This window comes from Ruditapes philippinarum, unplaced genomic scaffold (assembly GCF_026571515.1).
Source record: "Ruditapes philippinarum isolate M1 unplaced genomic scaffold, ASM2657151v2 ctg1978_1_1_1_1, whole genome shotgun sequence".
NCBI classification, from domain to species: domain Eukaryota; kingdom Metazoa; phylum Mollusca; class Bivalvia; order Venerida; family Veneridae; genus Ruditapes; species Ruditapes philippinarum.
In genome coordinates this window covers 17,278-39,819 of record NW_026859498.1, presented here as the reverse complement: position 1 = coordinate 39,819, position 22,542 = coordinate 17,278, and the positions used below count along the sequence as shown (strand labels likewise).

Genomic DNA, 22,542 nt, shown 5'->3' with positions numbered 1-22,542 from the left:
GAGCGTAGTACACAAATAAATCTGACTGTCGAGTAATGGAATATATACATGTCGGACTGTTTTGGCGAGAAGATTTTCGCTAAATTATTTTCATCGGTGTTTCGTGAACAAAATACCTCGAAATTAATAAGGATTACAAATACGAAATGAAAATTCTCAATTTTAGAATTACAATATATTTGTTTTTATTCACGCTACATACGTATTACTTCACTGTGGTGCAGAGGTAGCGCGCTCGTTTAGGGTGTGAGAGGCCTAAGGTTAAAATCCATGTCGAGGCAACATTTTTTTGAAGTGTCTTTTTTAAGGAAGTAGCCACGATATCAAAGGATAAAGTGTGGCTGTAATAAAAAAATGAAAAATGATTTTTGATGCAACTCTAGATATGCAAAATTCCATATGTATCAATCACAAACTGTTAAACGCAGTCGCTGCGTAAGATGAATAATAGTATATAAAAATAAACTTATACAGGAAAGATCAGAAAATACCACAGAGCATGCAGCCCTTTGATTATAAAATGACCTTTATCCATTCCAAAGACGATGCGACAGAAAGCCGTTCCACTTCCGGACAAACCGGAGAACTTCCGTGTTAACCGGCATTTAAATAAACTATATATTCGGAGTTGTTTGGACTTCACGTGGGGAAAACAAATTTATTTCAGTAAAAAAGCAACAAAAACAACAAGAAACTGATAAAATGTCAAGCGCCGGGGACTGGTGTTTGATTGAAAGTGACCCAGGCGTTTTTACAGAGTTAATCAAAGGCTTTGGTAATTTGAACATATCTTGACAAAAATTAAATAAAAATTTGCTTTGTACAAATAGCCCTACTCATGCTACTCAGGCTACAGGGCTAGGCTAATGAACATGATGATCAACTTGTTGCAAGTCTTGTACTGTCTACGTTTAGATTCATAAAACCATATAAATATGAGTTAATTTATACATTTTTCATTATGGTTATAAAAAATAAGTATTTGGACCAAAATCTTCAACATAACCTGAATAGTGATTTCATATAAATTTTAATGCAGGCACACACTCAGATAAAATATCGACATCATGGCTAAGTACAAAACAGCGCCGCACACATGTTGTAATGGAATCGCTTCAGCACACGGGTTCGGTAAATTTTATACCTGGTATAGACATGGTGCATATCCATATTGATACCCTCTTTGCGAAATCTGCTCAAACGGTACCCTCTCTGAACATGCACGGGTCATTCTCTGCTAAAAACAAACCAGGGATGGATAACAATACAGTAAAATTTCATTGTAATAAGGAAAGGAGGTATGACACATAGAAAAGATGTATACCACGGAACACTAGAATGTTTTATTTATGCGGTCCTTATTTATGTGCTGATTTGTCATGTGCCCGATTTTCATGTACTGCTACTTCACAATAAGCTACAAAAAATCGACATGTCTTGCTTTGCCCATCAACTTACATATTTTTCGGGCTGAAATGAACCTGTGGCTTGATTATATATGCATCATACATATTTAATATGTTCATGAACATATCATCTTCGGACAAATGGCAGTAGATCTATATTGTCAAAAATAAATGTAAAATTCATAAAAACACCCTACTTTCGGTTTTGCAGCGGCACAGGCTACCTCTCTTCATTTGAATTTTTATATCACAGGTACCCTCTCATTTTTTATCATGCAACTGCTATGGTAACTGCCCGATAACACTTGCCTGATAATTATTTTTGATATCAGGTCAGTAACCTGATATCAAAAATAAGCCCCGCCCATTTTAACCGACTTTTTTTCAATTGCTTATATTCTCATTTTCATCATCATGTGAATTCTACAATGTGATCTCATACCCTTACAAGTCTTGAATCAAGATGCGATATTTATTTATTTGTTATTTCGATTTCAATTACGAATAAATTAGATAGCGAATAGTTTTAGCACCTACTAAATGAAGTGACGTCATAATTCATATTGCAAATGACATCATCGATGTTCACGTCATACTATACATGTAATCATAACAAACAGGCTAGACGGTTTTCTTTGAGAACTTGTAAATGTTTACTTTATTTCGCCGGATTATTATTTAATAAGTGAACAAATTGTTTCGTTTAAAAAATAAGACGCATGTTTGTGTAGCTTGTGTTTGATTGCCGAGTTGACTTTTCTTTGATTGAAATTATCGTGAACTTTTGAATTTGACAATTCAAGACAAAAATTGCAGTAAAGTTTAGTTTATGTGATTCTAAGCCGATTTTTGGATCGATGTTTAAATTAAAGGTAAGAATGTTATCGTATTAGGCCTACAGTCTGTTGTATCTTTTATCCAAGTCGAAAGAAAAAATGGCCGCCAAAATTTACAAATTCTAATTTTCAGGGGCGGAGGAATTTGTTTTCAAGAATTATTTCTTTGAACAAAAATTCCCCTTTTTAACGAAATTCGCTATTTAAAAGTTGATTATTTTGTTATTTTGACAGTTATTATGTGTTACATGATAAATAGAAAAACATGCTACTGTCTTTTGATATCAATTTTATCAGGCTCGGCTGATATGGGCAGAAAGGGCTCGGCAAGCCTCGCCCTTTCTAGCCCATATCAGCCTCGCCTGATAAAATTGATATCAAAAGACAGTAGCATGTTATTCTCTATTTAACACATAGGTACCCTCAAAGTACGACATATGCTTTTATTTGCGTTAATCGTTAAGTATGTAATATTTAAATAAAAGTAAAAAGTATTACATACATGTACACGCTTAACGATTAACGCAATTCAATTTCACATGCATGGTATATGGCAAAGGCTACAAATTTCTGTCTTCTAGCTGATAAAAGTCAGATGCTGTTAAGTCATGGTTTTGGTAAGGAAGAGCATGAGGCATTTTATGGGCAGACCTGGGGTAATCACTAATCGTAATCATCGATTTTTTAATTGATTACATGATTACACTGTAATCATCATGTAATTGATTACCTGGCTCAAAATTGATTACATTGATTGTAATTAATCAATTACAGCACAAATTCAGTCTGTAATTATGATTACAATTTGATTGATATTGATAACTTTCAGATTTTACATGAAACTATTGAAATTCAAATGATTTATTTCACATGTTACAGTTTAACTAAGGTAGTAAAATATCAAGTGAGACATTTTAAGACATCACTCACAATGAAGAAATAAGTTTTAATCCATATAGTTAACCAAATTCTAACTGAAAGATAGACATCATTGTTTGGCTGGTATTCTAACCAAAATGTCAAATCATTGGATTTATGATATCTATGAATTTCCTAAAGAAACATCTGGAAATGTGACAGCACAGTGCAAATTGTGCCCTAAGAGAATCCCGGACAATCCCCCTCCCGGACGATTCCCCTTACATATTATTTTCACAACCCGGACATTTCCCCTCTCGTTATTTTAATAGGGCGGACTTTTCCCCTCCCGTTAATTTTACAGGGCGGACAATTCCCCTCCCGTTATTTTAGCAGAGCGGACAATTCCCCTCCCGTTTTTTCACAGAGCGGAACGTGACATTATACATCCCTTAATCATAGCCGCCTATGCGATTAAAAAAATCTATAAACATACTAATTAAAGATGACAGTCTTTGCTCTTAACAACAAACTGTTAAAGATCGGAACTTTTAACAATCATTATTTCACAAAGGTGACATTATACCGCCTTTAATCATTGCCGCCGCTGCTTAAGATAAACAAACTGTCAATAAAAAATCTTTAATCATTGCCGCCCTTAATTAAATGTGTCCTTAATTGCAAAACCAATTATTGACAATTATTAATTATCGTTAAAGCAGATCACAATAATTGTTTTGTAATTAGTGTACAAAAAGTATTTACTATTTTATAATTAGTCTATTTATTATTAAGGATGACAGTTTTTACTCTTAAAAACAAACTGTTAAACTGAAAACATTTATAATATTGTCAAATCTTTCTTCAAATCACTTCCAAAATGGAAATTATTACAACAAGAAACGGTACCAAAAAACTTTGTCATGATGGATACGTTTATACCAAGAAGAGAACAACAAAATCTACTATACGATGGGAGTGTTCCCAGAGGTACGCCCAAAAATGCAAGGGTGCTGCGGTGACAGACTTGAACGTAAGTTTTCAGGAATAAATAATTAAGTAAAAATTAAGTAAAACAGGAAATAATTAGAACTAATTTTAACTATTCCTACATTCCTACATTTACGAGCCATTGTACAAATTAATAACTATTTTAAAAACAAATAGTATCTTTTAGAAGTATTAAAACCACAACATAATTTGTTAATACTTGTTGTGTATATTTTTGTATTACAAATGTATATAAATAATTTAAAGTTGTTATAAATTTATTCCTTTTGTAGATGACGAGTGTTCATTCAGTAACTTCTCACACACATGACGCAGATAAATTCGCAGTAGAAGCCATAAAAATTAGAACAGAAATAATGAATGCAGCTGATGCTAATAGAGGAAAACCTGGTCAGATTCTTGCTGATAAACTGCTCCAATATCCAGTGCAGGTAATTATAACAATGTTTTTTTACGGAAAGAATAATGTTAGCACAATATTTATTTAAAATAAATATTAAATAGAAAATAAAATATAAAGAGAATAAGTATTATAAAGAAAAAGAAATAAAATGACAATAAAAATAAAATTCTTTTTCTCCCTGTATCTCTATATGTCTGGTGTACGTGAATAGCACATATTGTTGCATTATAATAACAGAATTGCACCTTAGTAAAAAAGAAATTAACATGTGAGGGGTAAAGGTCGATGTTATATTGAATGTAAGTTTAATCCTTAATGTATGTTAGCTTTCTTTATTTCTTTTTTTAGGTGCGCGCAGCAACAGGACAACATGAATCTCTGAAAAGATCAATTAGACGTGTAAAAAGAGGACAAGCACCAAAAGAACCAACATCAATTAACGACATTCCACATCCACTACCGAATGATTACACCACTACAAATGCAGAAAATGATGAACCATTCCTGATACACGACAATGCGTCCGACACAAGCCGCCTCCTTATATTTTCAAGTGAAACCGGATTAGAACTTTTAGGAAACGCTCATACTTGGTACATGGATGGAACTCATTCCACAGCACCACAACAGTTTGGACAATTATTTTGTATAAGAGTTCCATTAAGTGATTCACATGTTTCGGTGGTGTACGCTCTATTACCTGGTAAACAACAATCACACTATGAAGAATGTTTTACAGCAATTTTAGACGTTTGCTTACAGAAGGACATCCGGCCCAACCCAGCAACAATCGTCGCAGACTATGAGATCGCCATACACAACGCGGTGAGATCAGTCATTGGCTCAAGTATCCATATACAGGTATGTATGCTTACAAAACATATCAAATGTATCCCAGATAATACAAGTATTCACTGTTTCTTTCAAACAGCAAAAATAAATATGTCTGTATGTTTAAGTATAAACACCTTATTTCAAATAGTCACAATGCTATCACTGGTTATATTATTTATTAAATACATAGTAACGTTTCATCTTTATTTTTGTGTTAAAAAGTGTCCGATTATTGTTAGATTTGACTAACTTCTTTATTTTATTTCAGGGTTGTTTTTATCATCTAACACAAGCTACATGGCGTCATATTCAAAGCGAAGGGTTACAGTCGTTGTACAGAGAAGACAAGGATATCAGACACTTCTGTGGTCAATTAGACGGCCTTGCCTTCCTTCCAGCGAGCAAGGTGACTGAAGGAATGTCGCTTCTTCGAGATTCAGCCCCAGATGTCTTGTCAGGTTTAGTAGACTATTTTGACTCAACATACGTTTCTGGGTCATACAGATCAGTGCTATGTAATGGACGAATTCGACTACGAAAGACATCACCAAGATTCGATCCCCAAGTATGGAATGTTCATGAAACAACACTTAATGACGGTGACCGCACCAACAACGTTTGTGAGAGTTGGAACAATGGTTTTAGACACCTTGTAGGACACAGTAATCCATCATTGTGGACAGTTATAAATTGCCTCCAGAAAGACAATTCATTAGTAGAGACAGAGGTGTATAGAGACAGTGTAGGAGAAAATGTGACGAAACGTAGGAGAAAAGAAACAGTCTCTCATCAGAGAAAACTCAAGAAACTGTGCGAGGAAATTCAGTCGGGAACGAAATCAACCCAGGAATTCCTACATGCCATAGGGAAATGTGAAAGACTTGTGAAATGAAGTAGAACTCCTACAAATGTGTTATAAAATCAAAATGATCACTGATATTTTGTGTAAGGACTTGACTTCATGTACTGATTCAATATGGTGAATGTGATTTTCTAATCATAATGACGATGATGACAGTTCAATTTCCTATTACATGTGCATAATATATTCTTTGCAAGAATCTATAGCTTAATCGTTTTGTTCTCATCAATTGTTCTTTTATTGTTTTGCCGCTGCAAAAATGTATTGACGAAATAAAGATTATTTTAAAAAATGCGTTTTGTTTTGTTTATATTCATGTATGAAAATTGGGGATATACCATTCCCTCGTCCGCACGAGATAGCAAAATGTATTTAAAGCCGATTAAAACTTGTAGGAGGGGAATTGTCCGGGTTGTTAAAAGAACGGGAGGGGAATTGTCCGGGTTGATAAAAAAACGGGAGGGGAATTGTCCGCCGTAAAAAAATAACGGGAGGGGAAATGTCCGGGTTGTGAAAAAACATTCAAATTTACTGGGAGGGGAATCGTCCGGGAGGGGGATTGTCCGGATTCCGCCCTAAGAAGATAAATGGAAACACTAAGTCACATTCAAATTTCATTACCCACATAAAGGTATGTTAAATTTTGTTTCAAATATTTTGATTAAACCATGTTTTAAAAAGTTTCAAACAATGTAGATAACTTCTTTACTTTGTATATTCTAGAGTTTATGTCAGATGCATATTACCATACATGTATTTTAATTATATGCAACAGTTATTTTGTAAGGTGATAGACAATGTGTCTATATTATAATGGATACTTTTGTACCATTGAAGTGTTTGTAAAAAAAACTGATAATTTCTTTGTAAAGTCTATTGTCTCTTTGAATTCCCATATACAAATTTATTGTTTTCACACCTGTTTTAACACCTGTATACAGTATACTGTACAATTGACACTTTAAATATTTCTTTTGCAGGGAGTTCATTATGAAACCTACACCAAGAAGACTGAGGACCATCCCTGCATCATTGGCCCCTGTAGAGCGTTTGTTTAGTGTTGCGAGAAAAATTTTCCGTCTTATAGATGCAGACTGACTGACAGACAGTTTCATGAACTTATGATGCTAAAGTGCAATGCTAAAATATGATAAAGTGATGTGACATTAAATGTCATTTACTAAAAGTGTGTAAAAATGATGACTGTTGATGAGCTGGAAATCCTTTGTGTATATAATGTATATAATGTATATATTAAATAGCATAAAGAAACTTTTGTTTATAGTTATACATGGAATGTAATCAATTATCAATCAATTACTTTCTCAAAGTAATTGTAATTTAATTGATTACAGAGGCAAAACTGAGTAATCAATTGTAATCAATTACAATAAAATCTGAAAGTAATTGTAATTAAATCAATTACTGATCAATGTAATCATCCCCAGGTCTGTTTATGGGAAAATATTAGCATTTTTAGGAGAAAATACATGTATACCTATTTTGGGCTAGGGGAAACAGCCTTTATTCAGCTGTAAAATACAGTGAAAAAAATCACTATTTGACCAATTATATCTTACTGAAATTGTTTTTTTTTGTGCAAAATCAAATATATATAACATTTAACAATATGAGATTTTGTTGACATATAGTATTCCACTTTTTCTTTAAAACAAAGAGAAATTACCCTACCTTAATATACCTTTTCCCTGGTCCCCGGTTTGAGTCCCCTGTTAGATATTTAGGGCCCTGTTTCTGAAAATGTTATTTCTAATTTTACAGGTTGTGAAGGTGTGCAAGTGGAGGAGATATGGAGCTTGGATGAAGAAACACTGAAAGATTTAAAGTATGTCATAAAAAATTTAAAGCATTTATATTTATATATGAGTCAATAGCTTATAAGGATGTTCATATATATGCTATAACATTTATGTGTACAAACTGACCACAACTTCACAAGGGAGTGTCACTGTGGTCACAGGGTTGTCATTAAAGACTTTTCTGAGACTGTCCCCCATTGTTAATTTGAGAAGTTGTTACTGTCATTTTTGGTTTTATTGCATGCAACATGGAGTGTTTATTAAGTATTGAGGCAGCTTAGAATGCATTTAAGACAGTCATTTTGGTATATATATGCCTCCTTAATTCTGTTTTGCAGGGTCATTTTACTTATTACCTTGCATTATAATAATGCCCTTTTTTATATACTACAATAATAATAAAAGGGATATATAAAAATTAGATTCAATATGTCAGTCCCCCAGGTCGGTTGATTTGGCTTTTTGTATTTTGTTCAAAGCATAACTGTAAGCCTAATGGGAATATCAGTATAGAATTTAATAAAATCCATCCTTTTAATAAAGTGATGTATAAATTCACTAGTGAATTTTGTTGGTGTCAATTTTATTTTCTAAATTCAACAAGACCTGAAAATTTACAGATTGTGTGCACCTGGTGAGGGAGAGGAAAAAACAGGGTCATATTTTTGTTCAGAAATTTACATTAAAGGGACTCAACTGAAATTTTTTGACATGACGAGACTGGAATTGTTTTTCAAATATTTGTGTACCATTTGATGTATCTCTAGAGCCGTAACTTATATGCAAATTATAATTCCCTCCCCCAGTTTTTCCTGAATTGATATTTTTGTTGTGCAAATTAATCCAAAAGTCAAAGAATAGCGCAAAAAAAAAAAAAAAGATTTTTAATTAATGCAGTTTTTATGCCCCCGCCTTGTAATGGCCGGGGCATATAGTGTTACCCTGTTCCGTCATTCCGTCCTTCCATCCTTCCATCCTTCCGTCCTTCCATCCTTCCGTCATTCTGTCATTCCGTCATCATCAGTTTCCGTTCATTATCTTAAGAACGGTTGCACACATTCAACTCAAATTTGACATATGGATATGTCATGAGAAAATACAGGTCAAGTTCGAATTTGGTTATGGTTCGATGATTTTTGGCAGAGTTATGCCCCTTTTACTTTGAAAATAATATGAAATTTTCAGTTTCCGTTCATTATCTCCCCAACGGTACAACACATTCAACTCAAACTTGACTTATGGATATTTCATGAAAAAATACAGGTCAAGTTCGAATTTGGTCATGGTTCGATGATTTTTGGCAGAGTTATTCCCCTTTTACTTTGAAAATAATAAGAAATTTTCAGTTTCCGTTCATTATCTCCCCAACGGTACAACACATTCAACTCAAACTTGACATATGGATATGTCAAAGGAATGCGCAGGTCAAGTTCAATTTTGGTCATGGTTCAATGATTTTTGGCGGAGTTATGCCCCTTTCACTTTGAAAATAATATGAAATTTTCAGTTTCCGTTTATTATCTCCCAACGGTACAACACATTTAACTCAAATTTGACATATGGATACGTCAAAGGAATGCGCAGGCAAGTTCGAGTTTGGTCATGGTTCAATGATTTTTGGCAGAGTTATGCCCCTTTCACTTTGAAAATAATATGAAATTTACAGTTTCTGTTCATTATCTACCCAACAGTGTTACATATGCAACTTAAATTTGACATATGGATATGTCAAAGGAATGGGCAGGTCAAGTTGGAATTTGGTCATGGTTTGATGATTTTTTGGCAGAGTTATGTCCCTTTCACTTTGAAAATAATATAGATACATCTTAGGAATAAGCAGTTTAAGTTTGAATTTGGTTGTATTTCAATGATTTAAGACAAACTTATCTTTCCTGAATGTTGGAAAAATTTTGAACTTTCACTTTCAGCACTCATTATTTTGGCTACAAATATGCAATATGCTATTTTTAAAAGGTTTAGACTGAATAATTTCAGTGCCTTGAACATTGAATGAAAATGGTTTGTGTTAACATTGAAAAGTTTTAAGGGCTTTGAACTTAAAATGAAAAAAATAATTAAAGCACCATCTGAAATTTTGGCTGCATGCGGGGGCATCCGTGGCATGATGACACATTTCTAGTTTCCTTTTTAAATACCTTACTTGATTTAAGTGAGAATTTTAAATATTATGTTTCTTAGGCTTTTTTGACCTCAGTGGTCAGTGGAGTTCCTTTAAATTAACTTGCAAGTACATGTAACTGTTGCCACTTATTTCATTTTAGACCTGTTCACGGATTGATATTTCTGTTTAAATGGGTACCAGACACAGAGCCAGATGGTTCCATTGTTCAAGATAGTCGGCTGGAGAAGATATTCTTTGCTAAACAGGTATGAAGGGAGATTATTACGATCATGTTTCAAGTAAGATTTTTTGTTTGCTTTATTTTAAGCTTTACAAAAATTGACCAGCGGTTCTGACACCTCAGCCTGTCTGTGAGTCCGTCCAGTATTGTGTTTCTATTTATTTCATAACCACATGACAAAAGGATAGCTAGTCGAATTTAGTCACCTGGACATTTGATTTTTCATAGTACCTTTGAAGCTTTACATTTGTTTAAATTTAATTACACCAAACCAATATTGAACATTTTTTCTTTTTTGTGTTTTCACTAACTTATTATTTTAGTATGGATTTTAACTGAATCACACCTTTTCTTAATTTAGAATTTTGGGTAGAATTGGGAAATTCTGTTTTATATACAGGTTCTATTTGCCTAACTACTGAAAATATATATCTAGAGTTACAAGAAACTTGCAATGTATTACATGACTTCAGAGTTCAAGGATATGTACTAACCTGTATAACTCTAGCATGGATATTTACTGATTTATCTCCCTTTGTGAATTTGTAAACATTCTGTCATTGCTTTCTTGTTTTACTGTCATTGGTTGATTATAGTCTAGCATGCTGTCCATCGTGAATATCTTGTAAGTTTTTAACCTCAAATGGGTAACCTACACTGTGCTGGAACTGACAGTGATTCGTCTTTGCTGGCAGTATCTATAGATTAGAGTCAGGCCAGCCTGCTAACCAGGCTCTATACTGTTGGCTGACTTGTTTCTTTTTTTGCAACCGTTTTTACTTTTAATTGCATGGGAATTTTTTTAATTACAAAGATATACTAGTACTATGCTCAGTGAAATGTTTTATTTAATTAGAGAAATTAATGGAAATCTATGAATCAGGGTTCTCAATAACTTTCAGCTAAGCAGGCCAAATTTGTTTCCTAGCAGGCCTCCTAGGGGGGATGGACAGCATGCTAGACTATAATCAAACAATGACAGTAAAGCAAGAGAGCAATGACAGAATGTTTACAAGGGCTTGATGTCTTGCATTATAGGCCATATTATGGCAGTTTTAAACTATAAAAGCAGACCAAACGTAAAGACATAATTTGAAAAAAACATTCGTATCATCAATAAATGAGCCGTGTCACGACAAAACCAACATAATGGGTTTGCGACCAGCATGGATCCAGACCAGCCTTTGTCTCCGTGCAGTCTGATCAGGATCCATACCGTTCGCTTACAAACCCTATAACAAGTAGAGAAACTGATAACGAACAGCATGGATCCTTATCAGACTGCGCAGATGCTCAGGCTGGTCTTGATCCATGCTGGTTGCAAACCCATTATGTTGGTTTTGTCGTGGCGCGGCTCAAATTATGTACGAATTACACAATAAATGTAATTAGAACTTTTGTACCTTTAAAACCCCCTCAAAAAAATGATAATGGACAGTTCAGAGTAAAGAGGAAGTCTAATTAAAAATATTCATCAGGCTAAGGGATAAGAAACCAATGTTCTTGACTCTGAGGTTATAAAACTTTTTTGTTTGTGTTCTACCTGACAAATCTCAGGATTTTGATTGGTTAGTGTACATTCCGTGAAGGTTTCTGACCAATCAAATACCTGAGATCTGAGCGTGAACTTAGAGATTTTATTTGTAACCTTGGACTATAGTCTCATATTTGTATGTTTTTCTTTACAGGTTATTAATAATGCTTGCGCAACACAGGCCATCCTTAGTATATTATTAAATTGTAGTCATCCAGATCTTACCTTGGGAGAGACTCTCTCATCCTTCAAAGAATTTTCACAGAACTTTGACCCTGCTGTAAGTATTGTTGTATATTATAAATTCTAACACGACCAGCATTTTTCACTATTGAACATAGATGGACCGATATTGTGTATTATTATGCATTAAAATCACTGTTGAAGTTCTACATTTAGACATGTGATGTAACCATTATACATGTGATGGAACCACTAAACATGCAATATGCTGAAAATAAGTACAGAAACAAATTAATATTACCATTTCTTTCTCTGATGGTTCTAACAGGCATTATACAAGTGTTATTTACATAGAGGATATTGAATGAGAGTAAGTTTAATACTATTTTTATTGAATAAGTTGAATAAAATCATATTATGCTAGCCTCTGGTAGCAAAATATTGTTTTATTTAACGAGATGGAGTACTTGCTTATCATGACAAATACAGTTGTATGACAAGGGGCATAATTCTGAAAGCTATATTTTAGGAGTTATGTCCCTAAATAAGTTACAACATTTGTCTAAAGTTATAACAGACAGGCGTTAACACTGCATGTATTGCTTTGCATTATTTTCACTGCTAGTTATAATATGTTAATTCTCTAAAGACCATTTTATAACTGTGACACTATCTTTATTTCCCCAGCTACGAGGGCTCAGTCTAAGTAACTCCGATATTATCAAACAAGTGCACAACAGCTTCTCAAGGTGAGTATGATATTAGATAATCAGTCTGTGCTACTCTGCCACCCAGAAAATTTACATATTGCAAACAGCACTAACCATCTACAAAATTACCAAAAAGAGGTCTAAATATGCAAAAAATAGCCCTTACTGCGTTAGTAACGCAGTAGAAATATGATGATAAATACCGCAAAATCATTCATTGATAGCACATTAGATATGAAATATTTCTTGAATTTATTTACTTTTCCTACAATATTTTTGTCATTTTGTGTTTTCCCAAAGTTTGATTTTCTTGAAATATTTTGGCTCATCTGGAGGCATGCAGCTTTAAAGATTTAAATTTGAAGTCTTTATTATTATATTATTGTAGACAGCAAATGTTTGAGTTTGATGAGAAACAAGCAAAGAAAGACGACGATGTGTTCCATTTTGTAAGTTACATCCCCATAGATGGTAGATTATACGAGCTGGATGGTCTTAAAGATGGGCCAATAGATCTAGGTAAACCATTATGATAATGATGAAGCTTCAATTTTTACCATTTTCTTCAAAGGCACATTATGCCTCAGAAAAGATTACCATACTGTTTCTATTAAACACATCCCAAACCACCTGGGGGCTTGCATTTTTCCAAGAGGGGGGAGGGCACTAATTAGAACTATTAAAATATGTTTTAAAATATGTTTGTTAAAGACACAAATCATTTATAAAAATCATTATTTAATTATTATGATCTAATATATTATACAGGATTATTTTTGCAGGCATGAATATTATTGTAGGCTTGGATAAAAAAAAGGTTTTCAGGGCCTAGCTTGTGAACTTTATACCTTTTATTAGTACACATATCCTTAAAGAATTGTGTCACAGAAATGACAAGTAGTTTATTGTATCTACAGGTGCTGTACCAGAGGGCTCAGACTGGTTGGACCTTGTTAAACCTGTTCTTGAAAAACGCATGCAAAAGTAAGTGTATAAGACAACTCTAAAATAAGAAATTTCTTAAAAGCTTTGAAAACAATTTATGAAGACTCCATAATTGAAAATTCAGGATATTAGGGCATCTCATAAAGCAATATTATTTAGTCTATTTATGATGGTGTGATGTTCAATATTTCCCACAGCCGCTTGCTCGGCTTTAGCAGTGAATCCAAAAATTCACAATGCATCTCCTATTAACTCTTTACCTCCTATATACGCAAAACAACGCACTTTCAACCCCCCCCTCTTTTAGGCCTCAAATAGTGAAAAAATGTCCTATTTGGGCCCCAAACACATGTTTTCGTTTGAGAAATGTTGCTAAAAAAGGTGAGCCAGCCCCCATCCAAAAAATACATCAGGATGTTCCAGAAGGGGGATGTGCCCCCTTCTGTTTGGGGGGTTTGAAGGGGGGGCGGTAGTCCCCCTCTTTGCCAAGAAAATTTTGGACTTGTGAGAGGCTAAAAATGACCTCAGGTCCATCATAAGGTAACGTGTAACCAACACTGAAAAGCCTTTGACTCTGTCTCAATCCCTTGAGAAGTTGCGGCACTTTAAAATAAATTTTGATGGAGAAAATCAAGGCAAAATAGTGATTTTTGGCAATTTTGAGACGTCCCCTCATTTGTAACAGGAAATTTAAGACTGAGTATGTCATCACAAAGGCAAGGCAATGGTCCAGTCAACATTTGTGCCAAGTTTGATTAGTATTGAAGCATTCTTCATAGTTTCATAGCAGTTTGAACTTGTAATAGGAGGCTTTTCAATGAAAACGGCCATTTTTCACAATATGTTTATGAGGGAAAGGGTTAAAGTAACTTGATAATATAGTACATATTCATACACATTCTTAAAATAATTTTCATATTAATTTGTTTTTGTGACAAGATGAGAAAAATGTGCATCCTGACTTGAACCCGAGACCCATGACATTATTATTGTATTAATGCAATTTCAATAGTCAAACAACACTTTTATGCAGTTATCTTGGCAATGCTAGATAGAATGAAGATGATATTAACAATATACTCCTACATGAACTGTGGTTTGATCCTTATTGCAGTAACAAGCCATGATTTCATGGCAGTATAGTTAAGGGCCATTCTTTATCAAGAAGCATGTTTAAGAAATTTGACAAATAGCTGTTGTGACGCATTTTTATGTCAATCTGCCAAAGTTTGGTAGATTTTACTTTTTCCAAAAGATGATGGACGGTTATTAAACCAACAAACAAATAATTCCCAGTAAAACTGAAAAGTTGACATATTTGTCCTTCATAAAATCAAAAAATCAAAGCAAAAAAAGGAGATTTTTTCTTTTTGTTACTTTCAGGTACAGTGCTGGTGAAATCCATTTTAACCTCATGGCTTTAGTTTCTGATAGAAAAGCATGTTATGAAAAGAGATTACAAGAATTATTTGCTCAAACAGAGGTATGTTTTCTGTTAGAATTTTCCTATACTTACATATCAGACAGGATTTACTTCAGTTTATACCCATGCTGGAAAGACTGTAAGACAAGTGCCTTGCTTTTATTTAAATGACTCTTTCCTGGCGCAATTTTATGAATGAGTTACATGCTTAAGATGTTGTCATTTCCCCATTATGAATTTAGTTCTATTTCATATATATGGTGCCATAAGAAAATATAAGTTAAATAAAAAAATTGGCAAGAAAATGAATGAAGCATTTGACTGCCATCACAGTGGGGAATATCTAGCTCTTTTGAAATTCTTCAGCAGAAACCTCAAGGCTGTAAATTGTTTGCCTCAAGAAAGATATTCTGATCTGTTCTGAAAGCCAGTGTAAACATCTAACTAGATATGAAAGGCCACAGGTGGAAGCCATTATCTTTTATTACATGCTTTTCGGTGGTTTATAGAAATATATTAGTGAAATAAAAAACTGTTATTTCTCTGTTTGAAACAGTGAAATTATCAAATTGATGATATTCACTGTTTTGAATTTAAGCCCGTTACGTCGTTTCAGTGAAATGCCAGCATGCACAGTACTGGGTACCAACTTAATAACGTGATGTCGTAAATGGTTGGCGCACCTTTCATTTAGCATTAGGTTAAAACGTCTTTTTAAACGTTATTTTGCATATAATAAAAAGAAAATTTGTATAGTTTAGTGTAAGATTGAAATATATTTCACCTCGTGAACACCAAAAGTTCATATTTCACTTATCCTCTATGTAATAATGGCTGTCATACTTCACCATGCTAGTTTTTAAGGACTCCACATGACCAGACGATAATTTTTTTTTTTCGAGCATTTTATACCAATCGATGAAGGTCTATACCAAAAGTATGTGCGCTTAATTTTAGATAATTCGTTTGTTCCCATTATTTTCCGGAATCATTTTTATTGTGCTAAATGACCATAAATTTAACAAATAAATATTTTAATAACTTGGGCTTCTTGCTTCTTGGGACAAGACACATATGTAGAACAACTTCACAAGGGACATAACAAAAAAAACAGTATTTCAAGAGTTACTCGCCTTTTTTTCACAAGGAAAATGATTCAACTATTGCATTAATGGTATTATCTTGACCATGCAATATCACAAAGTTATTCATCTCATTGAAAAGTGAAGTGCATTACGACCATAAAATGTTTAATGCTTTGTCATAAAAGTAGCAAAATGTAAACAAAGTAGTATATTTTATATTGTTGTATTTAACAGACAGGCGGTATGGAGACAGATTTAGTAAAGTCACAGATAAGTCAGTTACAGATGTTAGTTGCTGATGAGGAGAGAAAGATGAAAAAATATAAGGTATGTCATGTTTATATAACATTTCTATCCTTTGTTCACACCCTTTTAGCTTAATAGGGAGAATAGTGATAGAAAATTTAAAGTGACACATATCAATCGCAACATCTCTTCTATTATCATAACTTCGGACTTAATGTGGATTGAAAGTAGTTCCATCACATGGTTTTAATGTGGATTGAAAGTAGTTCCATCACATGGTTTTAATGTGGATTGAAAGTAGTTCCATCACATGGTTTTAAATTTAAACACAAATTTATATTATTATGTATTTAAGGTCCGTGATTTAAACAAAAACAGGGGGGGGGGGGTTTAATCTTTGATAATGTATAACGTGTGCTATGTATTTGACATCCAGAGGAAAATAAAGTCTTTTTATTTAAGGTATATAAATAATGTACTGTTTTACTGTTATATTTTTAAATTTACTAAATTAAGATGACTTTTACTCGATATATTTGTATAAATATGGTCTTTAGCTCCTAGCATTAAATTATATTTGTTTAAATGTTAACATGTTTAGTTTCTTAACAAATAGATATTTGATACTAAATACACATGCTTAGATCTCAAATAGGCATATAGCGTGTTATATTTTTCATAGTAGAACTTTTATGCGAACTTTCAGGACAACCCTTGTATGACAGGCATTTTTCATTTAATGAAAAATTCTATTATTGTTATTAAATTTTCAATGGCAAGTTTGCTTACTTGATGAGTTTTTTATTTTCAGATAGAAAATATCCGTAGAAAACACAATTACCTCCCTTTCATAATGGAATTGTTGAAGATATTGTCAGAAAAGGGGCAGTTGCTACCACTAGTCGAGAAGGTATTTTAATTTATTAGAAAAAAAATTTAAGTTGAAAAATGCAGTACCATTATTTTTTAAAGACTTTTTGATGTTGGAAATTATTCATAAAAAGGGGTTAGTACTGGTGTAACAGGGAGGAATGTTTTGTTAGATTATAATATTGTATTTGTTTTGTTATTTGTTGGTATCATCCAGTAAAAGGCTTGTTCCTGTGCAAATCAGCAAATTTTATCTATATGCCACTTAATTGATGGAAAATATGATCAATTTTAGTTTTGTAGAACATTAAAATTAAAATCCGCATCATTTGATCCTGATCATTCAGATCATTTGTTAGTGAACATATGTATTATGTGTTGTGTCATACGGATATATCATTCATAATATTCTTTACTTTAAATATGGATAATTATTATTATTATTATTATTATTATTATTAAAGGCTAAAGAAAAAGCAGAAAAAAGGAAAGAAGAAAAAGTGAAAGCAAAATAAACCAGTTAGCAGTTTTCACAATCAAGGTATATTGTATAATTATATAACTAAATCTGTTTACTAGTCATATGAAATTCATTGTGTCAAAAGGTAACATATATTAAAAAGAAACTCTGAATCATTTGAAAGTTTTAAAGAATCTTCTGGTCAAGAATTACGTTATTTGCAGTGTTCCCATATTCAAAGCCGTGTAAGAATCTTCCAATATAAATTTTGCCCCTTATTTAGATATTTTAGCTTTTATTTATTGACCCAATTATCTTAGATATTTAGTTGGCCATGGCCTAGTTGTTAAGGTCATTGAATTCAAACCACTTGTGCCTCACTGCTGTAGGTTTGACCCATGCAAGGGTCTTCCAATTCTTTCATGTGAGAGAGCCTCAGTGGTTGAGTGGTTAGATGCGTTGATTTCTAATCAAATTACCTCTCTGCTGTGGGTTTGATCCCCGGGAGATGCTTGGATAGTTTAGCACAGAGGAAGGTAGTCTAGTACTGGTGTAACTCTCCAGGAACGATGGTTAGGAAACTACCCGCCTATATGACTGAAATACTGTTGGGAAAAGGCGTAAAATGAAACAAACAAACAAACAAAATGTGAGATAGCTATCCAGCTAGCTTTAAGAATTTGAATGTAAATGGTTCTACGGGTTGCCCATTTGTGCCTGAAAAATGGCAAGGAAGGGCTCTTGAGGTCTTCCATCACTATATCAACTTTACTGTGTTGGTGTGACATTAAACCTAGAAAATAAAAGATATTTGATATAAAAGCATCTTGAATGAAAGTCTTACCTGATACAGTCAATCTGCTTTTAGAGCTAATATTTACTGTTGAATAATATCCGTCCCGCCATGTAAAAGAAAAACAACCCTCTCTTGAGTCCCGTGAAGTCTTGTACATGAAAAAAGATTATCTGCTATCTTTGTTTATTAAAAATTTGATATTTAAATCTTTTCTTGTAGGGAACAATGGTACAGGCATGTCTGGCAGAGTTTAAGGTGATGACTATGAAACATATTGTGGTATAACAGAATGAGAGATTTTTAAACTTTACTCTCAGTTCTTCAGATGCTATATTCTCACGGATATCAGGCCCTTGGGAACATACAAGCTGCCGTTGTTGCATTTCTCAAATGACATAACAGTGACAGTGGAGATGTCACATGACAAAAACATGGAAAAAAAATCTATAAAAAAATGGAGGGGGGGGGGGTGTCAAAAAAAAAATAATGTTGCATAATGGAATGACAGTTTGGTTCACTACATTGGTATTTTTCTTAAATAACATAACAGTGGAACATATATTCTCTCACATAACAAAAATGTACAAAGAATAGATTTCAAATTTATTACAAAAACAAACCAACATATTTAAGTACAACAGAATGACAGATCTCTCACTGATTATTAAGACCCTGCTTTAAATCTATTAAAAATCTTGACATGAAATCATATGTGGAATTTTAAACTTGCCATTTATGAAAGACAATTTATTATAATCTGGAAAGTTTCCTAATAAAACAGATTTTCTACACAGGGAAAATGGGGCTAACAGTTTGTTTAAGGGTATGCCATTTCAAAAATGATATTTCATATAAATTGTATTAACAATAAGATACAGTTGAAGATTTTTGAAAGAGTGATAACAAAAATGTCTCTGTTACTTTACACACATAGATATTGTATGTTAACAGAAAGACAAAATGAGCCGCGTCATGACAAAACCAACATAATGGGTTTGCAACCAGCATGGATCCAGACCAGCCTGCGCATTCGCGCAGTCTGATCAGGATCTATGCTGTTCGCTATCAGTTTCTTTACTTGTAATAGGGTTTGTAAGCGAACAGCATGGATTCTGATCAGCCTGGATCCATGCTGGTCGCAAACGCATTACATTGGTTTTGTCGTGACGCGGCTCAAGTGTTCTGCAAAAAAGCATTATGCTGCTATTTAAAGGAGGGTTTAGAACCTTTTAGCATTGATTTCAAGCATGCACCTTTCACTCTGATGGAAGTATACACTCTTATTACTAAAATATAAGTTTAAATTGTCTGTTTTCAATATTCAAACAGTAATTTTGTAAACTAAAGGCAGCAAATATATAGCTTTTATACACTTGAAATATACATGTAGTTAAAAGGTGTAATGGGGAAATGGACAAAAGCTCTACCGGACAAAAGCCCTCCCATCCAAAAATGACAAGGCGGACAAAAGCCCTCCCATCCAAAAATGACAGGGCCTACAAAAGCCCTCCCGTGAAAGTAACTTTTTGTTATTTTAAACTTTTTTTCAGCATTTATTAATCTTTGAATTTCAAATAGGAGTAATCCCTTTATATTGACCACTTACAGATTTTAGCATTTATTATTCAGATGCATGCTCATATAAATGGAAACAAAAATTTCATGATTACAGTTTTAATATGTTAAATGCATTGAAAAGAAAATACAAATTATTCAACATTCATACATGTATTTGATGAAGGAGGGCTTTTGTCTGCCCAGTCACTTTTACGCAGGAGGGCTTTTGTCCGCACTGCCATTTTCACAGGAGGGCTTTTGTCCGCCTTGTCATTTTTGGAAAGGAGGGTTTTTGTCCTGGAGGGCTTTTGTCCTACACTCGGTATAATGGTGGGTTTGTTTGGATTTTTAAAAGAAGCTTGATAAATAATTAATATCTGTTGTTCCATTTTATATAAACATTTCAATATTCTTTGGAATTGAAAAATGTACCAATTATACCAATTACTTCAAGTCAATTCCATGAACAATTATAGGCTTAAAAGTTCAGTCTTGCTAAAATGTATTTATTAAATGAAAAAAATGTTTTAGATATTTTAATTGTTGTAAGAAAGTTATCGATTGAATAAAATGAAATGAATTCGTTAAATAATTTGTTATTGTAGTTACTGTGATTGCAGTTTTTCCATCTTACCCTGTCAAATGGAATTTGCTGACCTGACAAAAGTTTTATGTATCCTTATTACTATGCACGTACAAGAAAAAGTTTCTTTATTTTCAAACGAAGAATATGTTGAAGTTCAGTTTCAGTCACGAAAACATTGTACTGATTTATGTGATTCATATTTAAAGCAGCATGCCTCTAGATTCATACTAATTTTCATGAAAATTTTGAAAACGTATTTAAAATTTAATATTGTGAAAGAACCGGAAAGGAAGCAATTTACACATTATCAATGTCACTTAAAACCCACATAGATTGCCATAAAGAGGTTATAATTTGCAAGAATAGCCGTTAGTGCTATAGTAACGCAGTAGAAATATAAATACTAAAAATTCTGCCATAAACCGCATATAACATAAATTACTACTTAAATCATGAATCCTTTTATTTTTCCTAAATTCTCGGTGCATTTTCCTCAAGTTGGAATTTATTAAATTTTTTGGCTCGTCTAGAAGCATGGAGTTTTAAGTAAATTGTTGTCATTTATTTTAAAAATGAAAGATTACTTTAACGCCCTAAAACAACATACAAGAAGTGCAGAATTTGTATCCAGTAATATGGAACCATTCAAACGCTTCAGAAATATGTTCACCCTCTATATCTTTGAAATCCAGAGATAATATAGTATGGCAAGATGAACGTTCCAGGTGAAACTGATCTCTGCGTTTAAAATACCATTATGAAGCACCAATCTCTGCGCATGGGTATTTTCCAAAATCTATTAAAAAGAAAATTTAAAAGTTAACTGTGATGAATAAATATAATTTCTATATAAATATACCAAATGAATTTGAGATAACGCGTTATGTTTAGTACTTTGGAATAAAAAAAAACTTACACAAGTACTTTGTATAAGTTTTTTTTTTATTCCGAAGTACTAGAAAATATATTTAGATGAAAGACTTGGCAACTTTACAATGTACGCAACATTTAGCGCCCGCAGTTGAGAGAATAAAAACCGAAAAAGGAAGATGCACCGAGAATAATGAGGAACATGAAATGTAAAGGTCAAAACTAAAGATTCTATTTGAATGAGTCTGTTGATAACAACAATTTGTTACAACTCTTATGTGCCGTATTAGAGTTAACACCAGCTTTGAAAGCCGTATTAGAGTTAACACCAGTTTTGAAAGCCATTTTAGAGTTAACACCAGTTTTGAAAGCCGTATTAGAGTTAGCACCAGTTTTGAAAGCCTCAAATAAGTTTTCTTTCTTTTACAAAGGTGTATGACTAACAAATCCAAATCATATCCTTCTAAATCTTACACAATTATTTTCCTCCCATAAAATACACAACTTTAAAAAATGGCTGCCGCTTACATTTTACAAAGCCAGGTCTAATATAAATTCGCAGTAAGTAACAGAAATATGGATGGATGGTTGGACTTTTCTTCTACAAGAATTGTTTGTTTTTATTATTAAAACAAGCGATCATTCATATTTTTTTAATAAAATGAATAAATATCACCGTCATTTATACTTGATTGGCGGACTTATTTTTCAGCTCAAAACTTCTTGTTTTTAATGAGAAATTCCCTCTAAATGGGGCTCTCAATAGGGGAAACAGATTTTAATATTGACGTTAAAATTATGGAAATTTCGTTTTAACTTGTTTTAAAGCATAAAATAAAAAGAAAATTTGTCTGTTTGTTGTGTAAGATGTAATTTTATTTCAT

The 22,542-nt window shown here is 33.0% G+C and overlaps 3 protein-coding genes across 3 annotated transcripts; all 3 read left to right on the top strand.

The window, feature by feature from the left end:
• Positions 1-625: 625 nt before the first annotated feature.
• LOC132756705 (ubiquitin carboxyl-terminal hydrolase isozyme L5-like) lies at positions 626-20,794 on the top strand. The gene is made up of 12 exons (XM_060747836.1): positions 626-775; positions 7,993-8,056; positions 10,313-10,418; positions 12,082-12,207; positions 12,798-12,859; positions 13,209-13,339; positions 13,738-13,804; positions 15,149-15,248; positions 16,508-16,600; positions 17,331-17,429; positions 17,854-17,930; positions 18,865-20,794. The coding sequence occupies exons 1-11, from the start codon at positions 703-705 to the stop codon at positions 17,902-17,904; spliced, it is 972 nt and encodes a 323-aa protein (XP_060603819.1). The 5' UTR covers positions 626-702; the 3' UTR covers positions 17,905-17,930; positions 18,865-20,794.
• Positions 3,625-5,206, top strand: LOC132756704 (uncharacterized). The gene is made up of 2 exons (XM_060747835.1): positions 3,625-4,133; positions 4,384-5,206. Exons 1-2 carry the CDS (start codon positions 3,981-3,983, stop codon positions 4,597-4,599), a joined length of 369 nt encoding a protein of 122 aa, XP_060603818.1. The 5' UTR covers positions 3,625-3,980; the 3' UTR covers positions 4,600-5,206.
• Positions 4,705-6,474, top strand: LOC132756709 (uncharacterized). Its single transcript, XM_060747839.1, has 3 exons — positions 4,705-4,713; positions 4,863-5,375; positions 5,617-6,474. Exons 1-3 carry the CDS (start codon positions 4,705-4,707, stop codon positions 6,238-6,240), a joined length of 1,146 nt encoding a protein of 381 aa, XP_060603822.1. The 3' UTR covers positions 6,241-6,474.
• Positions 20,795-22,542: the final 1,748 nt, after the last annotated feature.

Bases quoted from the DNA above. Each gene is read 5' to 3' on its own strand.
- LOC132756705 (XM_060747836.1), top strand. From the start codon at position 703: ATGTCAAGCGCCGGGGACTGGTGTTTGATTGAAAGTGACCCAGGCGTT. The intron at 12,208-12,797 runs GTAAGTATTGTT...TTATTTCCCCAG, and splicing joins CACAGAACTTTGACCCTGCT to CTACGAGGGCTCAGTCTAAG. The intron at 16,601-17,330 runs GTATGTCATGTT...TTTTATTTTCAG, and splicing joins GAAAGATGAAAAAATATAAG to ATAGAAAATATCCGTAGAAA.
- LOC132756709 (XM_060747839.1), top strand. The intron at 5,376-5,616 runs GTATGTATGCTT...ATTTTATTTCAG, and splicing joins GCTCAAGTATCCATATACAG to GGTTGTTTTTATCATCTAAC.
- LOC132756704 (XM_060747835.1), top strand. From the start codon at position 3,981: ATGGAAATTATTACAACAAGAAACGGTACCAAAAAACTTTGTCATGAT. The intron at 4,134-4,383 runs GTAAGTTTTCAG...TTCCTTTTGTAG, and splicing joins CTGCGGTGACAGACTTGAAC to ATGACGAGTGTTCATTCAGT.